At 37.8% G+C, this 17,956-nt stretch overlaps 1 protein-coding gene across 1 annotated transcript; it reads right to left on the bottom strand.

Annotated features, from left to right (window-relative positions):
• Positions 1 to 6,332: 6,332 nt before the first annotated feature.
• LOC101105726 (NFU1 iron-sulfur cluster scaffold homolog, mitochondrial-like) lies at positions 6,333 to 7,034 on the bottom strand (the record flags this gene model as incomplete). Its single annotated transcript, XM_042242325.2, is given in 2 exon segments — positions 6,333 to 6,689; positions 6,692 to 7,034. Coding segments are annotated over 2 exon segments (681 nt in total), but the record flags the coding sequence as incomplete, so codon positions are not given.
• Positions 7,035 to 17,956: the final 10,922 nt, after the last annotated feature.

The raw sequence follows: 17,956 nt of genomic DNA, 5'->3' as shown, positions 1-17,956 counted from the left end.
TCTTCAGCTTCTCATTTTAACCATGGGAGGTATTACACAGACTTTTGCAAGATCATCACAGACTGCCGGGGTCCAGCCCCAGTGGATCCAGGGTAATTCGAAGCAGAGACAGAGTTGGCATCCTAGGAAAAAGCTATTTAATTAGAAGTATAAAGAGAGATTAGAAAGGAATAGTGTAGTAGGAAAATTAGTGGAGAAAAAGAGGCTGAATAACTTGGTTTACGTGGGATACCAATAAAGCTTCGAGACCAAAAGCTTGCACCACCTACGTAGGCCACCGGCACCCACTTGAATAGCGGAGGGTGCCCCTCCTTGGAATTCCTCTCACGTGGATCTTAAAAGCCAGGGCAAAATTAGCAGGCTTGGTGAGCACCCATGCTCCAGATGGAAATTCAGCCAGAAAAACAGAGAACAAGAAAGAACGACACGGGGGAATCAGTCTTTGCAGAAACTGATCCGTTTTCTTTATTTTCAGGTTTGCTTATATACCTTTTGTTACACATAGAGACAAATGGAAATTTTAAAGTCACGCGGGGGTCAGCAGTCCTGACCTTTATCAAAATCAGGTGCTTCATATAAATGTATATGAAAAGGTCTTACATCATCTTCTGGCCATGAGGCCTGCTGACATTTTATGATCCTTTCTTTTCCGATAACAGTCAGTCAACCAGAAACTTATTTTCTAGGAGTGATTTTTCTTAAACCAGGCACCCGCCCTCCGAAGGTACCAGGTAAAGTTGCATTCCTATAGGGTAAGGGTGTAGTGGGTTACAATTAAGAAAGTAATTTACTTAGCCTAAGGTTTAATATGATTAATCTTAAAGGTTTAATATTTATTTCTCCTATATGCTGGTTATATATTCATTAACATGTATAAGGGCAGGGGATTTAGCAGCAAACATTGGCCCAATAAATGAAAAACCCTTCACCAACATAATTTTTATCTTTAGAAAAACCCAATGCTAACTAAGACTTTCAAAATACTCCAAACTCTCTGTGCTATTTATGGTTGAGAGGTTGTAAACAATCATGACATAGTAGCAAGAGTGTGGATAATCCTGTCACACAAGCTAGTCTGCCAGCAGAGAGGTTTGACCTGAGACACCCTTGTCATGCCCAGGAATTTTTATTAACTGGAGCTGTAGGTTAACTCCTTCTCTGATAGAGGTGGGGGACAGTCCCCTGTAAAGTCAGAGGTGTAGGTGACAGCATAAAGCAGTAAAGTACAGTTTTGGGGGTAGATGCTCGGGAACAGGGGTTTTCCTGAGGCTCGATCCCGCCTTTGCGTATACTGAAGCCTCCTTCCTCATGACCTTTGCCACAGACGGAGTTCCTCACGGTGGCTCTTGGCAACAGACATAATCTTTCTTTAATAATTTGTCTGTTATTTGTATACCAGAGATACTTTGTAGGCCTAGTTGCAATGACAGCAGTGTCAGGGTAAAGCTGAGAGTTGAACCTGGTGGAAGCTTTCCAAGGTATCTTTCTGAACTACCACACCAATGAATAGAATCTGTATCACACATCCTCAAAACCAATTTCATTTTCCTATCACTGCAGTTTGTTATCTTACAGGTAATATGAAAAGGCTCTTCTAGATTTACAGTATCTGGGATTGTCTCAAGACAGCCTCACGTTTCTGTAACCTGGAGTCTCTCTTTCAAGTTCAATTGTCTCTAGCATTGCCATTTCACCCAGATTTCTTTTCCATACTATATGCAATTTTCCCAATTTATGCTAGTCCTCTAATAGGAGCAGATGTCTCTGAAAATTCCTGCTTGAGCTGAAGGTGATATAAATACTGGCATACTTCAGTTGACTGCAAAAATGTATTGTTCCAAATGTACATTCATATTCTCCAGCCTGATTAAAAGTATTTAATTCTACCACAGTGTAAATTTCAGATGGCTCTAAGGAAACCTTTTGTATAAAGATAGTTGAGGATGAAATATTCTGAATATGATTTTGAAAAAATAAGTCACTCATCTCTGAATCATAAAACTTAGTTTTAACTTCAAATGGTGAAAAGAATGAAAATAAACACAATTTTCTTAAAAACACATTTCCTCCCCACTGTTGAATAGATACTGAACCCACAGGAGCAACTCTTCATATGGCTGTTACTTTCTCATGGATAACATCATCAATACAAAAATTGGATGCAAGTTCTTCCACAGTAGCCAGGGAGACTGATAGGTGTAAAGGTTGAATATTTGTCTGAAGGCTAGTGTTTGTAATATGAGTTTTACAACTTAATTGAAATTTCTGGGAATTCTCACATAAGTAGAATTATTTATCCTCTCAAAACATAGTTCTAAGGATTTATGATGAATTCAACCTTTCCCCCATTTATTGACATTGTTAGTGGAGGGTCACTTGTCATGAGTTGGTTAGAGAAATTACCAGGTAAATTACTATCTTCACAGGTGAATGAAAAGTTAGTGAACCAATTATGGTTAGTAGACAGAATCATTTTGAATGTAAGAAAGACCTCCAGTAGGGATGAATTTCTTTCCACTTGACCACAATTTTGCCCCAATGTCTTAAATAAGCAATTGGGATTTAGTTTTAATCAGGTATGGCAGGATGACAGACACAGAGACAACTGCTCTTGAAAGAATCGTTTATTACTTTTGACCTAAAATAAACTTCCAGTTATTACTCCAGGCAAAATGTGTTTATTTAGGATCAGCAAAGAGTTACCTACAAGACCTTCTAGAACTAACACCCAAAAAAGATGTCCTTTTCATCATAGGGGACTGGAATGCAAAAGTAGGAAGTCAAGAAACACCTGGAGTAACAGGCAAATTTGGCCTTGAATGAATGAAGCAGGGCAAAGGCTAATAGAGTTCTGCCAAGAGAATGCACTAGTCATAGCAAATACCCTTTTCCAACAACACAAGAGAAGACTCTACACATGGACATCACCAGATGGACAACATTGAAATCAGATTGATTATATTCTTTGCAGCAAAGAAGGAGAAGCTCTATACAGTCAGCAAAAACAAGACAGGGAGCTGACTGTAGCTCAGATCATGAACTCCTTATTGCCAAATTCAGACTGAAATTGAAGGAAGTGGAGAAAACCACTAGACCTTTTAGGTATGACCTAAATCAAATGCCTTATGACTTCCCTGGTGGCTCAGAGGTTAAAGCGTCTGCATGCAATGCGGGAGACCTGGGTTTAATCCCTGGGTCAGGAAGATCCCCTGGAGAAGGAAATGACAACCCACTCCAGTGTTCTTGCCTGGAAAATCCCATGGACTGAGGAGCCTGGTGGGCTACAGTCCACAGGGTCACAAAGAGTCGGACATGACTGAGCAACTTCACTTTCACTGTGACTATACAGTGGAAATGAGAAATAAATTTAAGGGACTAGATGTGATAGACAGAGTGCCTGATGAACTATGGATGGAGGTTCATGACACTGTACAGGAGACAGGAATCAAGACCATCCCCAAGAAGAAGAAATGCAAAAAAGCAAAATGGCTGTCTGAGGAGGCCTTACAAATAGCTGTGAAAAGAAGAGAAGCGAAAAGCAAAGGAGAAAAGAAAAGATATAAACATCTGAATCCAGAGTTTCAAATAATAGTAAGGAGAGATAACAAAGCCTTCCTCAGTGATCAATGCAAAGAAACAGAGGAAAACAATAGAGTGGGAAAGACTAGAGATCTCTTCAAGAAAATTAGAGATACCAAGGGAACATTTCATGCAAAGATGGGCTCAATAAAGAACAGAAATGGTAGGGACCTAACAGAAGCGGAACATATTAAGAAGAGGTGGCAAGAATACACAAAAGAACTGTACAAAAAATCTTCATTACCCAGAAAATCACAATGGTGTAATCACTCACCTAGAGCCAGATATCCTGGAATGTGAAGTCAAGTGGGCCTTAGGAAGCATCACTACAAAGAAAGCTAGTGGAGGTGGTGGAATTCCAGTTGAGCTATTTCAAATCCTAAAAGATGATGCTGTGAAAGTGCTGCACTCAATATGCCAGCAAATTTGGAAAACTCAACAGTGGCCACAAGACTGAAAAAGGTCAGTTTTCATTCCAATCTCAAAGAAAGACAATGCCAAAGAATGCTCAAACTACAGCACAATTGCACTCATCTCACGTGCTAGTAAAGTAATGCTCAAAATTCTCCAAGCCAGGCTTCAGCAATATGTGAACTGTGAACTTTCAGATGTTCAAGCTGGTTTTAGTAAAAGGCAGAAGAACCAGACTTCAAATTGCCAACATCTGCTGGATCATGGAAAAAGCAAGAGAGTTCCAGAAAAACATCTATTTTTACTTTATTAACTATGCCAAAGCCTTTGACTGTGTGGATCACAATAAACTGTGGAAAATTCTGAGAGAGATGGGAATACAGACCACCTGACCTGCCTCTTGAGAAACTTATATGCAGGTCAGGAAGCAACAGTTAGAACTGGACATGGAAAAACAGACTGGTTCCAAATAGGAAAAGGAGTACATCGAGGCTGTATATTGTCACCCTGCTTATTTACCTTATATGCAGAGTACATCATGAGAAACTCTGTGCTGGAAGAAGCACAAGCTGAAATCAAGATTGCTGGGAGAAATATCAATAACCTCAGATATGCAGATGACAACACTCTTATGGCAGAAAGTGAAGAAGAACTAAAGAGCCTCTTGATGAAAGTGAAATAGGAGAATGAAAAAGTTGGCTTAGAGCTCAACATTCAGAAAACAAAGATCATGGCTTCTGGTTCCATCACTTCATGGGAAATAGATGGGGAAACAGTGGAAACAGTGGCTGACTTTATTTTTCTGGGCTCCAAAGTCACCGCAGGTGGTGATTTCAGCCATGAAATTAAAAAATGCTTACTCCTTGGAAGGAAAGTTATGACCAACCTAGACAGTATATTAAAAAGCAGAGACATTACTTTGCCAACAAAGGTCCATCTAGTCAAGGCTATGGTTTTTCCAGTGGTCATTTATGGATGTGAGAGTTGGCCTATAAAGAAAGCTGAGTGCAGAAGAATTGATGCTTTTGAACTGTGGTGTTGGAGAAGGCTCTTGAGAGTCCTCTGGACTGCAAGGAGATCCAACCAGTCCATCCTAAAGGAGATCAGTCCTGGGTGTTCATTTGAAGGACTGATGTTGAAGCTGAAACTCCAATACTTTGGCCACCTGAATCAAAGAGCTGATTCATTTGAAAAGACCCTGATGCTGGGAAAGATTGAGGGCAGAAGGAGAAGGGGATGACAGAAGATCAGATGGTTGGATGGCATCACCGACTCAATGGACATGGTTTTGGGTGGATTCTGGGAGTTGCTGATGGACAGGAAGGCCTGGCCTGCTGCGGTTCATGGGGTCACAAAGATTCAGACACAACTGCGCGACTGAACTGAACTGAACTGAAAGAGTTGTCATTTGAGATCTGCAGCCATAGTGAGGTATACACAAGTTCCCACACAGAAAGGAAAGAGAACATTTTAATAGAAGGGGAAAGGAAATTTGGAGAGTTACAGCAAACAAAGTTCATGTTTTCTTATGGGCTGAATTGTTCCAGGAAAGAAGATATCTTCCTTCCTGTCATTCAACTTTCCTACCATTGTAGGACACAAGTCCCCCTTCTGGCCCGTCAACTTTATTTAACAGATTTCTGCTTCTTTTTTATTATTATTATTATATGTATTTATTTAAGCTTTTCTTTTCCTGGTTTTTTTAATTGAAGTATAGTTGATTTACAACGTTGTGCTCAAGTAGGATAGGAAAGAAAAGAGAAAGTGCTTCTGGGGATGTAATCAATATTTGCAATGCGATATCAGTGCTGTAAACTTTGCATATATCTTATTTGTATGTTTGGGGGAGGCCTGTGTGATTGTTGTTGTAACTTTTATTGAGGAGTCTCAAATGAATACAGATACTCCAGGAAATTTTTCACTTATGGTATGCCAAATCTTCCCTTTCCTGTCACTTTAAAACACTTTCAGAGATTTCATGTTTCTTCTCTGAGTTTAAAAAATTGTTCAGAACTGGTTACAAGAAAAGAATAAAATGAATGAAAAAGTCAGGTGAACCATCCCATAGATAGCAATTATGCAATCTGGAAAAGAATACAAGAAAACAAATATTTAAAAGTACTTGAAAGCATCCAAAAGCAGGCAGAGGTCAAGGAGAGGGTTTTGTTGTTGTTGTTGTTTTTGAAAACGGCAATGGAGAAGGGGTAAGAGTTGAGACTCTATGGTTTTCTCTTTTTTATCATTCTCTGTAGAAAAGACATATTTTATTAATTCTCAAGTTCCTTAGAAGATTAATAATAAAAGCTTAGTACATATTATCAACAAGTCCAACTGTGGGGCCCATAGAAAACTCAAATGAGTTTAAGCTGGGTTTGCTTCTTTTTCATCTGATTCATCATCCATAACCTTTTCTACGCCTTCTACTTCTGGAATATAAAACTGCAGCATGTTCTGAATTCCATTTTTCAGAGTAATGATTGAACTGGGGTAGCTGGTACAAGAACCTTGGCATTTCAGCTGTACGATGCCATCTTCAAAGCGTTTATAGACTACATCTCCTCCATCTTCGTGCACAGTTGGCCCTATTCTAGTATCTAACAATTCCTTAATCATTGCCACAACTTCATCATCATCTTCAGATCCTGATTCTTCTAAAGGTGTTTCCTCAGTAACTAAAGGTAAGCCAGATGCAAAGAATCCATAATTGTAGCATAGATATCTTATTTCAGTAAATTCCAGTCTAATTCTTCATTTTCCTTTGTAACAGTGATGAAATCTGGTCCAAAAAAGACACTTTTTACTCCCTCAATCCTAAATAACTGCCTAGCCAGAGGGGAGCAAAATGCTATAGCTGGTGTGGGAAAATCCATGGTCGTTGTCTCAAGAACTGGTTTTCCTGGAATAAACTTTATACTGTTGGGATTTGAGGTATCTTGTGTTTGAACAGACATGTATCTCACTGAGTTACATAAGGTTGCAGGGAGTGGGAAAAGCGGTCTTTGGGCAAACTGATGCAGAAGCTGTTTCTTAATGGATTCATCACATCACAAAATAACACATGGCAGGGGCAACAGCTCCCCAGCCCAGGCTGGCCACCGCTGCCATCTTAGTCCAAGTGTGCAGGCATAGGACAGGCTGCTCTCCTACCCACTCCCCTGTCTTCCAAATCTATGGTTTTCTTATTGTAGTGTTAGTGGCGCAGTCATGTCTGACTCTTTGCAACCCCACGGATTGTAGCCTGCCAGACTCTTCTGTCCATGGGATTCTCCAGACAAGAATACTGGAGAGGGTAGTCATTCCTTTCTCCAGGGGATTTTCCCAACCCAAGGATCAAACCCAGGTCTCCCACATTGCAGGCAGATTCTTTACCATCTGAATCACCAAGGAAGCCCATATAATTTATATATTTATATAAATATATTATATTGAGTATATATATATATATGTTCTTTTTCAGATTCTTTTCCATCACAGGTTATGACAAGATAATGAATACAGTTCCTTGTGCAATAGAGTTGTTTTTTGTGGTTTATCAGCAAAGTCGTATGGGGCTCTTTTGCAAGCCCATGGACTGTAGCCTTCCAAACTCCTCTACCCATGGGAAATCCAAGGCAACCCACTGGAGTGTGTTGTCATTTCCTTCCCCAGTGTTCATCCTAACCCAGGGATCAAACCTCCATCTCCTGCATTAGCTGGCAGATACGTTTACACTGAGCCACCTGGAAAGCCCCATGCTATAGAGTAAGCACTTGCTATTCATCTATTTTATATATGAGTGTGTGCTAAGTTGCTTCAGTCATGTCCACCTATTTGCAGCCCCATGGACTGTAGCCCACCAGGCTCCTCTATCCATGGGATTCTCCAGGAGTAAGTTGCCATGCCCTCCTCTAAGGGACCTTCCCAACCCAGGGATTGAACCTACATCTCTGAAAACTCCTGCACTGGCAGGTGTGTTCTTTACCACTAGTGCCACCTGGGAAACCCATTTTATATATAGCAGTATTTATCTGTCAATCCCAAATTCCACTCCCCCTGGCCCCTTCGGTAAACATATATTAATTTTCTATGTCTTTAAGTCTGTTTCTGTTTTATAAATAAGTTCATTTGTATCATTTTTTAGATTCCACATATAAATGATATCATGTGATATTTATCACTCTCTCTCTGAATTACTTTACTTAGTATTATAGTTTCTAGTGTCATCCAAGTCTTGCTGCAAATGGCATTATTTATTGTTTTATCTTTCTAATATTCCAATGCATGAGTGTATATGTTGCATATAGTCACAAAGTCGTGTCCAACTTTTTGCAACCTCATGGACTATAACACACCAGGCTCCTATGTCCTACATTGTCTCCTCGAGTTTGCCCAGGTTATTGTCCATTGAGTCGATCATACCATCCAGCCATCTCATCCACTGCTGCCCCCTTCTCCTTTTGCCTTTGGTCTTTCCCAGCATCAGGGTTTTTTTCCAACGAGTCTGCTCTTCTCATCAGGTGGCCAAAATATTGGAGCTTAAGCATCAGTCCTTCCAACAAATATTCAGGGTTTATTTCCTCTAGAATTGACTAGTTTGGTCTCCTTGTTGTCCAAGGGATGCTCAAGAGTCTTCAGCAGCATCACATTTCAAAAGTATCAGTTCTTCAGCACTCAGACTTCTTTATGGTCCAACTCTTACATTCATACATAAATACTGGAAAAACCACAGCTTTGACTATATGGACCTTTGCTGGCAAAGTGATATCTCTGCTCTTTAATACACTGTCTAGGTTTCTCATAGCTTTCCTTCCAAAGAGCAATTGTCTTTTCTTTTTTTTTTTTACTTTACAATATTGTATTGGTTTTGCCATACATCAACATGAATCTGCCACGGGTGTACACGTGTTCCCAATCCTGAACCCCCCTCCCACCTCCTTCCCCATACCATCCCTCTGGGTCTCCCAGTGCACCAGCCCCAAGCATCCGGTATCCTGCATCGAACCTAGACTGGCGATTCATTTCTTATATGATATTATACATGTTTCAATGCCATTCTCTCAAATCATCCCACCTTTGCCCTCTCCCACAGTGTCTAAAAGACTGTTCTATACATCTGTGTCTCTTTTGCTATCTCACATACAGAGTTATCATTACCATCTTTCTAAATTCCATATATATGCATTAGTATACTGTATTGGTGTTTTTCTTTCTGGCTTACTTCACTCTGTATAATAGGCTCCTGTTTCATCCACCTCATTAGAACTGATTCAAATGTATTCTTCTTAATGGCTGAGTAATACTCCATTGTGTATATGTACCACGGCTTTCTTATCCATTCATCTGCTGATGGACATCTAGGTTGCTTCCATGTCCTGACTATTATAAACAGTGCTGTGATGAGCATTGGAGTACGTGTTTCTTTCAATTCTGCTTTCCTTGGTGTGTATGCCCAGCAGTGGGATTGCTGGGTCATAAGGCAGTTCTATTTCCAGTTTTTTGAGGAATCTCCACACTGTTCTCCATAGTGGCTGAACTAGTTTGCATTCCCACCAACAGTGTAAGAGGGTTCCCTTTTCTCCACAGCCTGTCCAGCATTTATTGCTTATAAACTTTTGGATAGCGGCCATTCTGACTGGTGTGAAATGGTACCTCATTGTGGTCTTGATTTGCATTTCTCTGATAATGAGTGATGTTGAACATCTTTTCATGTGTTTGTTAGCCATCTGCATGTCTTCTTTGGAGAAATGCCTATTTAGTTCTTTGGCTCATTTTTTGATTCGGTCATTTATTTTTCTGGAATTGAGCTGCAGGAGTTGGTTGTATATTTTTGAGATTAATTGTTTGTCAGTTGCTTCATTTGCTATTATTTTCTCCCATTCTGAAGGCTGTCTTTTCACCTTGCTTATAGTTTCCTTTGTTGTGCAGAAGCTTTTAATTTTAATTAGATCCCATTTGTTTATTTTTACTTTTATTTCCAATATTCTGGGAGGTGGGTCATAGAGGATCCTGCTGTGATATATGTCGGAGAGTGTTTTGCCTATGTTCTCCTCTAGGAGTTTTATAGTTTCTGGCCTTACATTTAAATCTTTACTCTATTTTGAGTTTATTTATGTGTATGATGTTAGAAAGTGATCTAGTTTCATTCTTTCACAAGTGGTTGACAAGTTTTCCCAGCACCACTTGTTAAAGAGATTGTCTTTAATTCATTGTATATTCTTGTCTCCTTTGTCAAAGATAAGGTGCCTATAGGTGTGTGGATTGATCTCTGGGCTTTCTATATTGTTCCATTGATCTATATTTCTGTCTTTGTGCCAGTACCATACTGTCATGATGGCTGTGGCTTTGTAGTAGAGCCTGAAGTCAGGCAGGTTGATTCCTCCAATTGCGTTCTCCTTTCTCAAGATTGCTTTGGCTATTCGAGGTTTTTTGGATTTCCATACAAATTGTGAAATTATTTATTCTAGCGCTGTGAAAAATACCACTGGTAGCTTGATAGGGATTGCATTGAATCTATAGATTGCTTTGGGTAGTATGTTCATTTTCAATTCTTCCAATCCATGAACATGGTGTATTTCTCCATCTATTAGTGTCCTCTTTGATTTCTTTCACCAGTGGTTTATAGTTTTCTATATATAGGTCTTTAGTTTCTTTAGGTAGATATATTTCTAAGTATTCTATTCTTTTTATTACAATGGTGAATGGAATTGTTTCCTTAATTTCTTTTCTATTTTCTCATTATTAGTGTATAGGAATGCAAGGGATTTCTGTGTGTTGATGTTATATCCTGCAACTTTACTATATTCATTGATTAGCTCTAGTAATTTCCTGGTGGAATCTTTAGGGTTTTCTATGTAGAGGATCATGTCATCTGCAAACAGTGAGAGTTTTACTTCTTCTTTTCCAATTTGAATTCCTCTTATTTCTTTCTCTGCTCTGATTGCTGTGGCCAAAACTTCCAGAACTATGCTGAACAGTAGTGGTGAAAGTGGGCCCCTTGTCTTGTTCCTGATTTTAGGGGAAATGCTTTCAATTTTTCACCATTGAGGATAATGTTTGCTGTGGGTTTGTCATATATAGCTTTTATTGTGTTGAGGTATGGTCCTTCTATTCCAGCTTTCTGGAGAGTTTTTATCATAAATGGATGTTGAATTTTGTCAAAGGCTTTCTCTGCATCTATTGAGATAATCATATGGCTTTTATTTTTCAATTTGTTAATGTGGTGTATTACATTGATTGATTGTGGATATTGAAGAATCCTTGCATCCCTGGGATAAAGCCCACTTGGTCACAGTGTATGATCTTTATAATATGTTGTTGGATTCTGATTGCTAGAATTTTGTTAAGGATTTTTGCATCTATGTTCATCAGTGATATTGGCCTGTAGTTTTCTTTTTTTGTGGCATCTTTGTCAGGTCTTGGTATTAGTGTGATGGTGGCCTCATAGAATGAGTTTGGAAGTTTATCTTCCTCTGCAATTTTCTGCAAAAGTTTGAGTAGGATAGGTGTTAGCTCTTCTCTAAATTTTTGGTAGAATTCAGCTGTGAAGCCGTCTGGACCTGGGCTTTTGTTTGCTGGAAGACTTCTGATTACAGTTTCAATTTCTGTGCTTGTGGTGGGTCTGTTAAGATTTTCTATGTCTTCCTGGTTCAGTTTTGGAAAGTTGTACTTTTCTAAGAGTTTGTCCATTTCTTCCACGTTATCCATTTTATTGGCATATAATTGCTGATAGTAGTCTCTTATGATCCTTTGTATTTCTGTGTTGTCTGTTGTGATCTCTCCATTTTCATTTCTAATTTTATTGATTTGATTTTTCTCCCTTTGTTTCTTGATGAGTCTGGCTAATGGTTTCTCAATTTTATTTTATTTATTTATTTTTTAAAATACTAAACTCTCTTTATGTGAACTTTGCACCCAACAATTATTATGCAAGAGATAACACATCAAATAAATCTATATCTTTTAGTCAGATTAAACATGGCTCAGAACCTGTACAGCCTGTTAGGAAAATCACTCAGTCATTATTGAGACTCTTTACAGAAGAATCAAGGAGTCTTAAGCAGTGATTACAAACTGAACAAAGTGTAATTTTTTTCTTGATTGTGTCATCATTTTCTGTAAGCTAATTTTCCAGATCATAAGGACTTGGATTTTGGTTTCTCAATTTTATTTACCCTCTTAAAGAACCAGTTTTTAGCTTTGTTGGATTTTGCTATGGTCTCTTTTGTTTCTTTTGCATTTATTTCTGCCTTAATTTTTAAGATTTCTTTCTTTCTACTAACCCTGGGGTTCTTCATTTCTTCCTTCTAGTTACTTTAGGTGTAGAGTTAGGTTATTTATTTGACTTTTTTCTTGTTTCTTGAGGTATGCCTGTATTGCTGTGAACCTTCCCCTTAGCACTGTTTTACAATGTCCCACAGGTTTTGGGTTGTTGTGTTTTCGTTTTCATTCGTTTCTATGCAGATTTTGATTTCCTTTTTGATTTCTTCTGTAATTTGTTGGTTATTCAGTAGCATGTTGTTCAGCCTCCATGTGTTGGAATTTTTAATGGTTTTTCTCCTGTAACTGAGATCTAATCATACTGCCTTGTGATCAGAAAAGATGCTTGGAATGATTTCAATTTTTTTTGAATTTACCAAGGCTAGATGTATGGCCCAGGATGTGATCTATCCTGGAGAAGGTTCCGTGTGTGCTTGAGAAAAAGGTGAAATTCATTGTTTTGGGGTGAAATGTCCTACAGATATCAGTTAGATCTAACTGGTCTATTGTATCATTTAAAGTTTGTGTTTCCTTATTAATTTTCTGTTTAGTTGATCTGTCCAAAGGCTTGAGTGGGGGTATTAAAGTCTCCCACTATTATTGTGTTATTGTTATTTTCCCCTTCCATGCTTGTTAGCATTTGTCTTACATATTGCAGTGCTCCTATGTTGAATGCATATATATTTTTAATTGTTATATCTTCTTCTTGGATTGATCCTTTGATCATTATGTAGTGGCCTTCTTTGTCTCTTTTCACAGCCTTTGTTTTAAAGTCTATTTTATCTGATATGAGTATTGCTACTCCTGCTTTCTTTTGGTCTCTGTTTGCCTGGAATATCTTTTTCCAGCCCTTCACTTTCAGTCTGTATGTGTCCTTGTTTTGAGATGGGTCTCTTGTAGACAACATATATAGGGATCTTGTTTTTATATCTAGGGATCTTGTTTTTATATCCATTCAGCCAGTCTGTCTTTTGGTTAGAGCATTCAACCCATTTACGTTTAAGGTAATTATTGATAAATATGATCCCGTTGCCATTTACTTTATTGTTTTGGGCTCGAGTTTATACACCCTCTTTGTGTTTCCTGTCTAGAGTAGATCCTTTGGCATTTGTTGGAAACCTGGTTTGGTGGTGCTGATTTTCTCAGCTTTTGCTTGTCTGTAAAGCTTTTGATTTCTCCTTCAGATTTGAATGAGTTTCTTGCTGGGTACAGTAATCTGGGCTGTAGGTTATTTTCTTTCATCACTTTAAGTATGTCCTGCCATTTCCTCCTGGCTTGAAGCGTTTCTATTGAAAGATCAGCTGTTATCCTTGTGGGAATCCCCTTGTGTGTTATTTCTTGTTTTTCCCTTGTGCTTTTAATATTTGTTCTTTGTGTTTGATCTTTGTTAATTTGATTAATATATGTCTGTGGGTGTTTCACCTTGGGTTTATCCTGTTTGGGACTCTCTGGGTGTCTTGGACTTGGGTGATTTCTTCCTTCCCCATTTTAGGGAAGTTTTTAACGCTTATCTCCTCAAGTATTTTCTCATAGTCTTTCTTTTTGTCTTCTTCTTCTGAGACTCCTATGATTCGAATGTTGGAGTGTTTAACATTGTCCCAGAAGTCTCTGAGATTGTCCTCATTTCTTTTAATTCTTTTTTTCTTTTTTCCTCTCTGATTCATTTATTTCTACCATTCTATCTTCTACCTCACTAAGCCTATCTTCCATCTCCGTTATTCTACTTCTACTAAACCTTTAAAATTAGAATTAATATCAATCTTTCTCAAACTCTTCCAAAAGAATAGAAGAGGGAGTACATTCTAATATGTTCTGGAGATCGTGATTACCTTTGTTAAAACTATAGGGAAGAACATTGTAAAAAGAAAAATAAAATTATAGAATATATATGCACATCATGTATAGATGGAGAAACTCTCAGAAAAATACTATTCACTCTAATCCAGAAACATATTAAAAGAAATATAACCAATTCAAAGTGAAGGTTATAAAGGATGCAAAGGTGTTTCCACATATAAAAATAAGACTATGTTTGACACTACATTAATAGAATGAAGGCATAAAAAATGTTATCACACTAAATAACACAGAAAAAGCAACTGATGATATTCAACACCTTTTCATAATAAAAACGTTTAGCAATATAGGAATAGAAATGACTTTCCTTATGCTGATAAGAGCTTCATGAAAAACACACAGGCAGTATCATACTAAATGGTGAAAGACTGAAAGCCTAACCTTAGGACTAGGATCAAGAAAAGGATGTTCATTTTCACCCCATCTGCTCAACATTGTAATAAAGTTCTAGGCAGACTAATTAATCACACACACACACACACACACAAACCACAAATGGTATATATTTTTAAAAGGAAGAAGTAAAACTATCTCTAGTCACAGATGACACGATTTTATATGTAAAATATCCTAAAGAATTTACCAAAAAGTCTACTAAAGCTAAGAAAAAAATCAGCAAAGTTGCAAGATGCAAAACCAACACAAAAAACAATCTGTTGCCTTTTGATGTACTAGCAATCAACAACCCAAAAATTAAATTACTAAAGCAATTCTATGTAAAGTAACATTTAAAATAATAGCATGCTTAGGAAAAAGTTTAACTAAGGAAGTATAAGACACAAACACTGAAAATTCAAAGGGCTGCTGAAAGAAAATTTAAAAGCCTTAAGTAAATGGAAAGATATTCCATATTCATGAATTGAAATATATTATTTTCAAGATTATAATACTGCTTAATGAAATCTATGAAATCTACAGGTTCAGTGCAGTTACTAGAAAATACCAAAAGCAATTTTGCAGATATGAAAAACATCAACTGTAAAATTTATGTGGGAATATGAGGGGCCCTGAATAGTCAAAACAATCTTGAAAAGGAAGGACAACTTTGGAGGACTCAAACATCTTGAGTTTAATTACTGCAAAATTACATCCATAAAAAGTGTCATTCTAGTATAAGGATTGCCATATAGATCAATGAAATTGGATTGAGGGTCAACAAAAAATATATCAATTGGCTTTTGAAGGATATGTCATAATCATTCAATGAGACATAATAGCCCCTTCAAAAATGGTGTTGGAACAATTGAATATCCACATACAATCCAATAAAGCTGAACCCTTATCTCATAGCATATGCAAATTTTTAGTGGTTTAAAAGACTGAAATAATAGAACTAAAACTTAAAACTCTTGGAAGAAACATGGGGACAAATGTCCATGACCTTGTATTTGACAATGGTTTATGTGATATGACACTAAAATTATGAGCAACAAAATGTAAGAATAAATAAATGAATTTCATGAAAGTAAACTCATGTGCCAGAGGTCATTCTCAAGACAGTTAAATGACAACCTACAGGATGGGAAAAGATATTTGTTAATTATGTATCTGATAAAGGTCTAATATACAGATCACATCAAAAACTCTCACAATTCAAAAGCAATACAAAAAACTGTCCAATTTTTTAACTGTACAAAGTTTTTCTGCACATTTTGAAAGCAAAGTGTTTGAACACAAAGACAAACTTCTAAACTTCCAAACTATATACTTCTAAATAGCCAGGAAGCCACTGAAGAAATAAAAGAGGAAGTCAAAAGATATCTAGAAAGTGGGAATGAAAGGAATCTAGATTGGAAAAGAAGTAAAACTCTCACTGCAGATGACACACTATATACATAGAAAACCTTTCAAATGCAACCAAAAAACTGCTAATCAATGAATTTAGTAAAGTCACAGGATATAGAATTAATACATGGAAATCCCTTGCATTCCAATACTGCAGCCTACCAGGCTCCTCTGTCCATGGGATTTTCCAGGCAAGAGTACTGGAGTGGGTTGCCATTGTCTTCTCCAGCATTCCAATAGACTAAAAATGAAAAATCAGAAAGAGGAATGAGGGAAACAATCCCATTCATCATTGCAACAAAAAGAATACAATATCTGCTGGATTGCAGGCATCGTGTTCCATTTTGGGAGTCCTCAATCACATTTGGAGGCCCCAAATCACTGAGGGCTGACATTCTTGCCCATTGTTATGGCAGAAAATATTTCATTTCACACTACCCAAAGCAATCTACAGATTCAATGCAATCCCTATTAAATTACCATTGGCCATTTTCACAGAACTAGAAGAAAAAGTTGCACAATTTGTATGGAAACACAAAAGACCCCCAAAAGCCAAAGCAACACTGAGAAAGAAAAGCAGAGTTGAAGGAACAATCCTCCCTGACTTCAGGCTATATTCAAAGCCACAGTCATCAAGACAGTATGGTACTGGCACAAAAACATAAATATAGGCCAATAGAACATGATAGAGAGCCCTGAGATAAATCCATGCACATATGGGCACCTTATCTCTGACAAAGGAGGCAATAATATACAGTGGGGAAAAGATAGCCTCTTCAATAAGTGGTGCTGGAAAAACTGGGCAACTATGTGAAAAAGAATGAAATTAGGACATTTCCTAACACCATACACAAAAATAAACTCAAGATGGACCAGAAACTTAAATGTAAGTCCAGAGACTATAAAGCTCTTAGAGGAAAACACCGGCAGAACACTCTTTGACATAAATAGCAGTAAGATTTTCTCTCACCCACCTCTTAGAGGAATGGAAACAAAAACAAAAATAAAGAGATGGGACTGATTTAAAACTCAAAAGCTTTTGCACAGCAAAGGAAACTATAAACAAGATGAAAAGACAACCCTCAGAGTGGGAGAAAATAAATGCAAACAAAGCAACTGAAAAAGGGTTAAACTCCAAAATATATAAGCAGCTCATACAGCTCAGTATCAGAAAAACAAACAACTCAATAAGAAAATTGGCAGAATACTTAAACAGACATTTCTCCAAAGAAGAAATACAAGTGTCCAATAAACATGAAGAGATACTCAGCATTGCTCATTATTAGAGAAATGGAAATCAAAACTACAGTGAGATGCCACCTCACACCAACCAGAACAGCCATCATCAAAAAATTTAGAAATAATAAATGCTGGAGAGAATGTGGAGAAGAGGGAACCCTCTTGCACTGTTGGTGGGAATTTAAACTGACAGCCATTATGGAGAACAGTATGGAGACTTCTTTTAAAACTAGGAATAAATATACAGCATGTTCCAGCAACCCCATTACTGGGCATGTATATACCCTGCTGTTGTTCAGTCACTCAGTTGTGTCTGACTCATTGCAACTCCATGGACTGCAGTACTTTAGGCTTCCCTGTTCCTCACTTTCTCCCAGAGTTTTGTCAAATTTATGTCCATTGACTCAGTGATGCCATCCAACCATCTCGTCCTCTGTCGTCCCTTTCTCCCGACTTCAAGCTTTCCCAGCATCAGGGTCTTTTCAAATGAGTCAGTTCTTCATAACAGGTGGCCAAAGTATTGGAATTTAACCTTCAGCATCAGTCCTGCCAATTCAGGATTGATTCCCTTTAGGATTGGCAGGTTTGATCTCCTTGTAGTCCAAGGGACTCTTAAGAATCTTCTCCAGCACCACATTTCAAAAGCATCAATTCTTTCTCAGCCTTCTTTATTGTCCAACTCTCACATCCATACATGACTACTGGGAAAACCATAGCTTTGGCTAGACAGACCTTTGTTGGCACAGTGATGTCTCTGCTTTTCAATATGCTGTCTAGGTTTGTCATAGCTTTTCTTCCAAGGAGCAAGTATCTTTTAGTTTTATGGCTGCATTAACCATCTGCAGTGATT

The sequence above is a fragment of the Ovis aries genome, chromosome X (assembly GCF_016772045.2).
Source record: "Ovis aries strain OAR_USU_Benz2616 breed Rambouillet chromosome X, ARS-UI_Ramb_v3.0, whole genome shotgun sequence".
NCBI classification, from domain to species: Eukaryota; Metazoa; Chordata; class Mammalia; order Artiodactyla; family Bovidae; genus Ovis; species Ovis aries.
The sequence above is the reverse complement of the archived record's forward strand: the minus strand, read 5'-3'. Positions and strand labels throughout refer to the sequence as shown.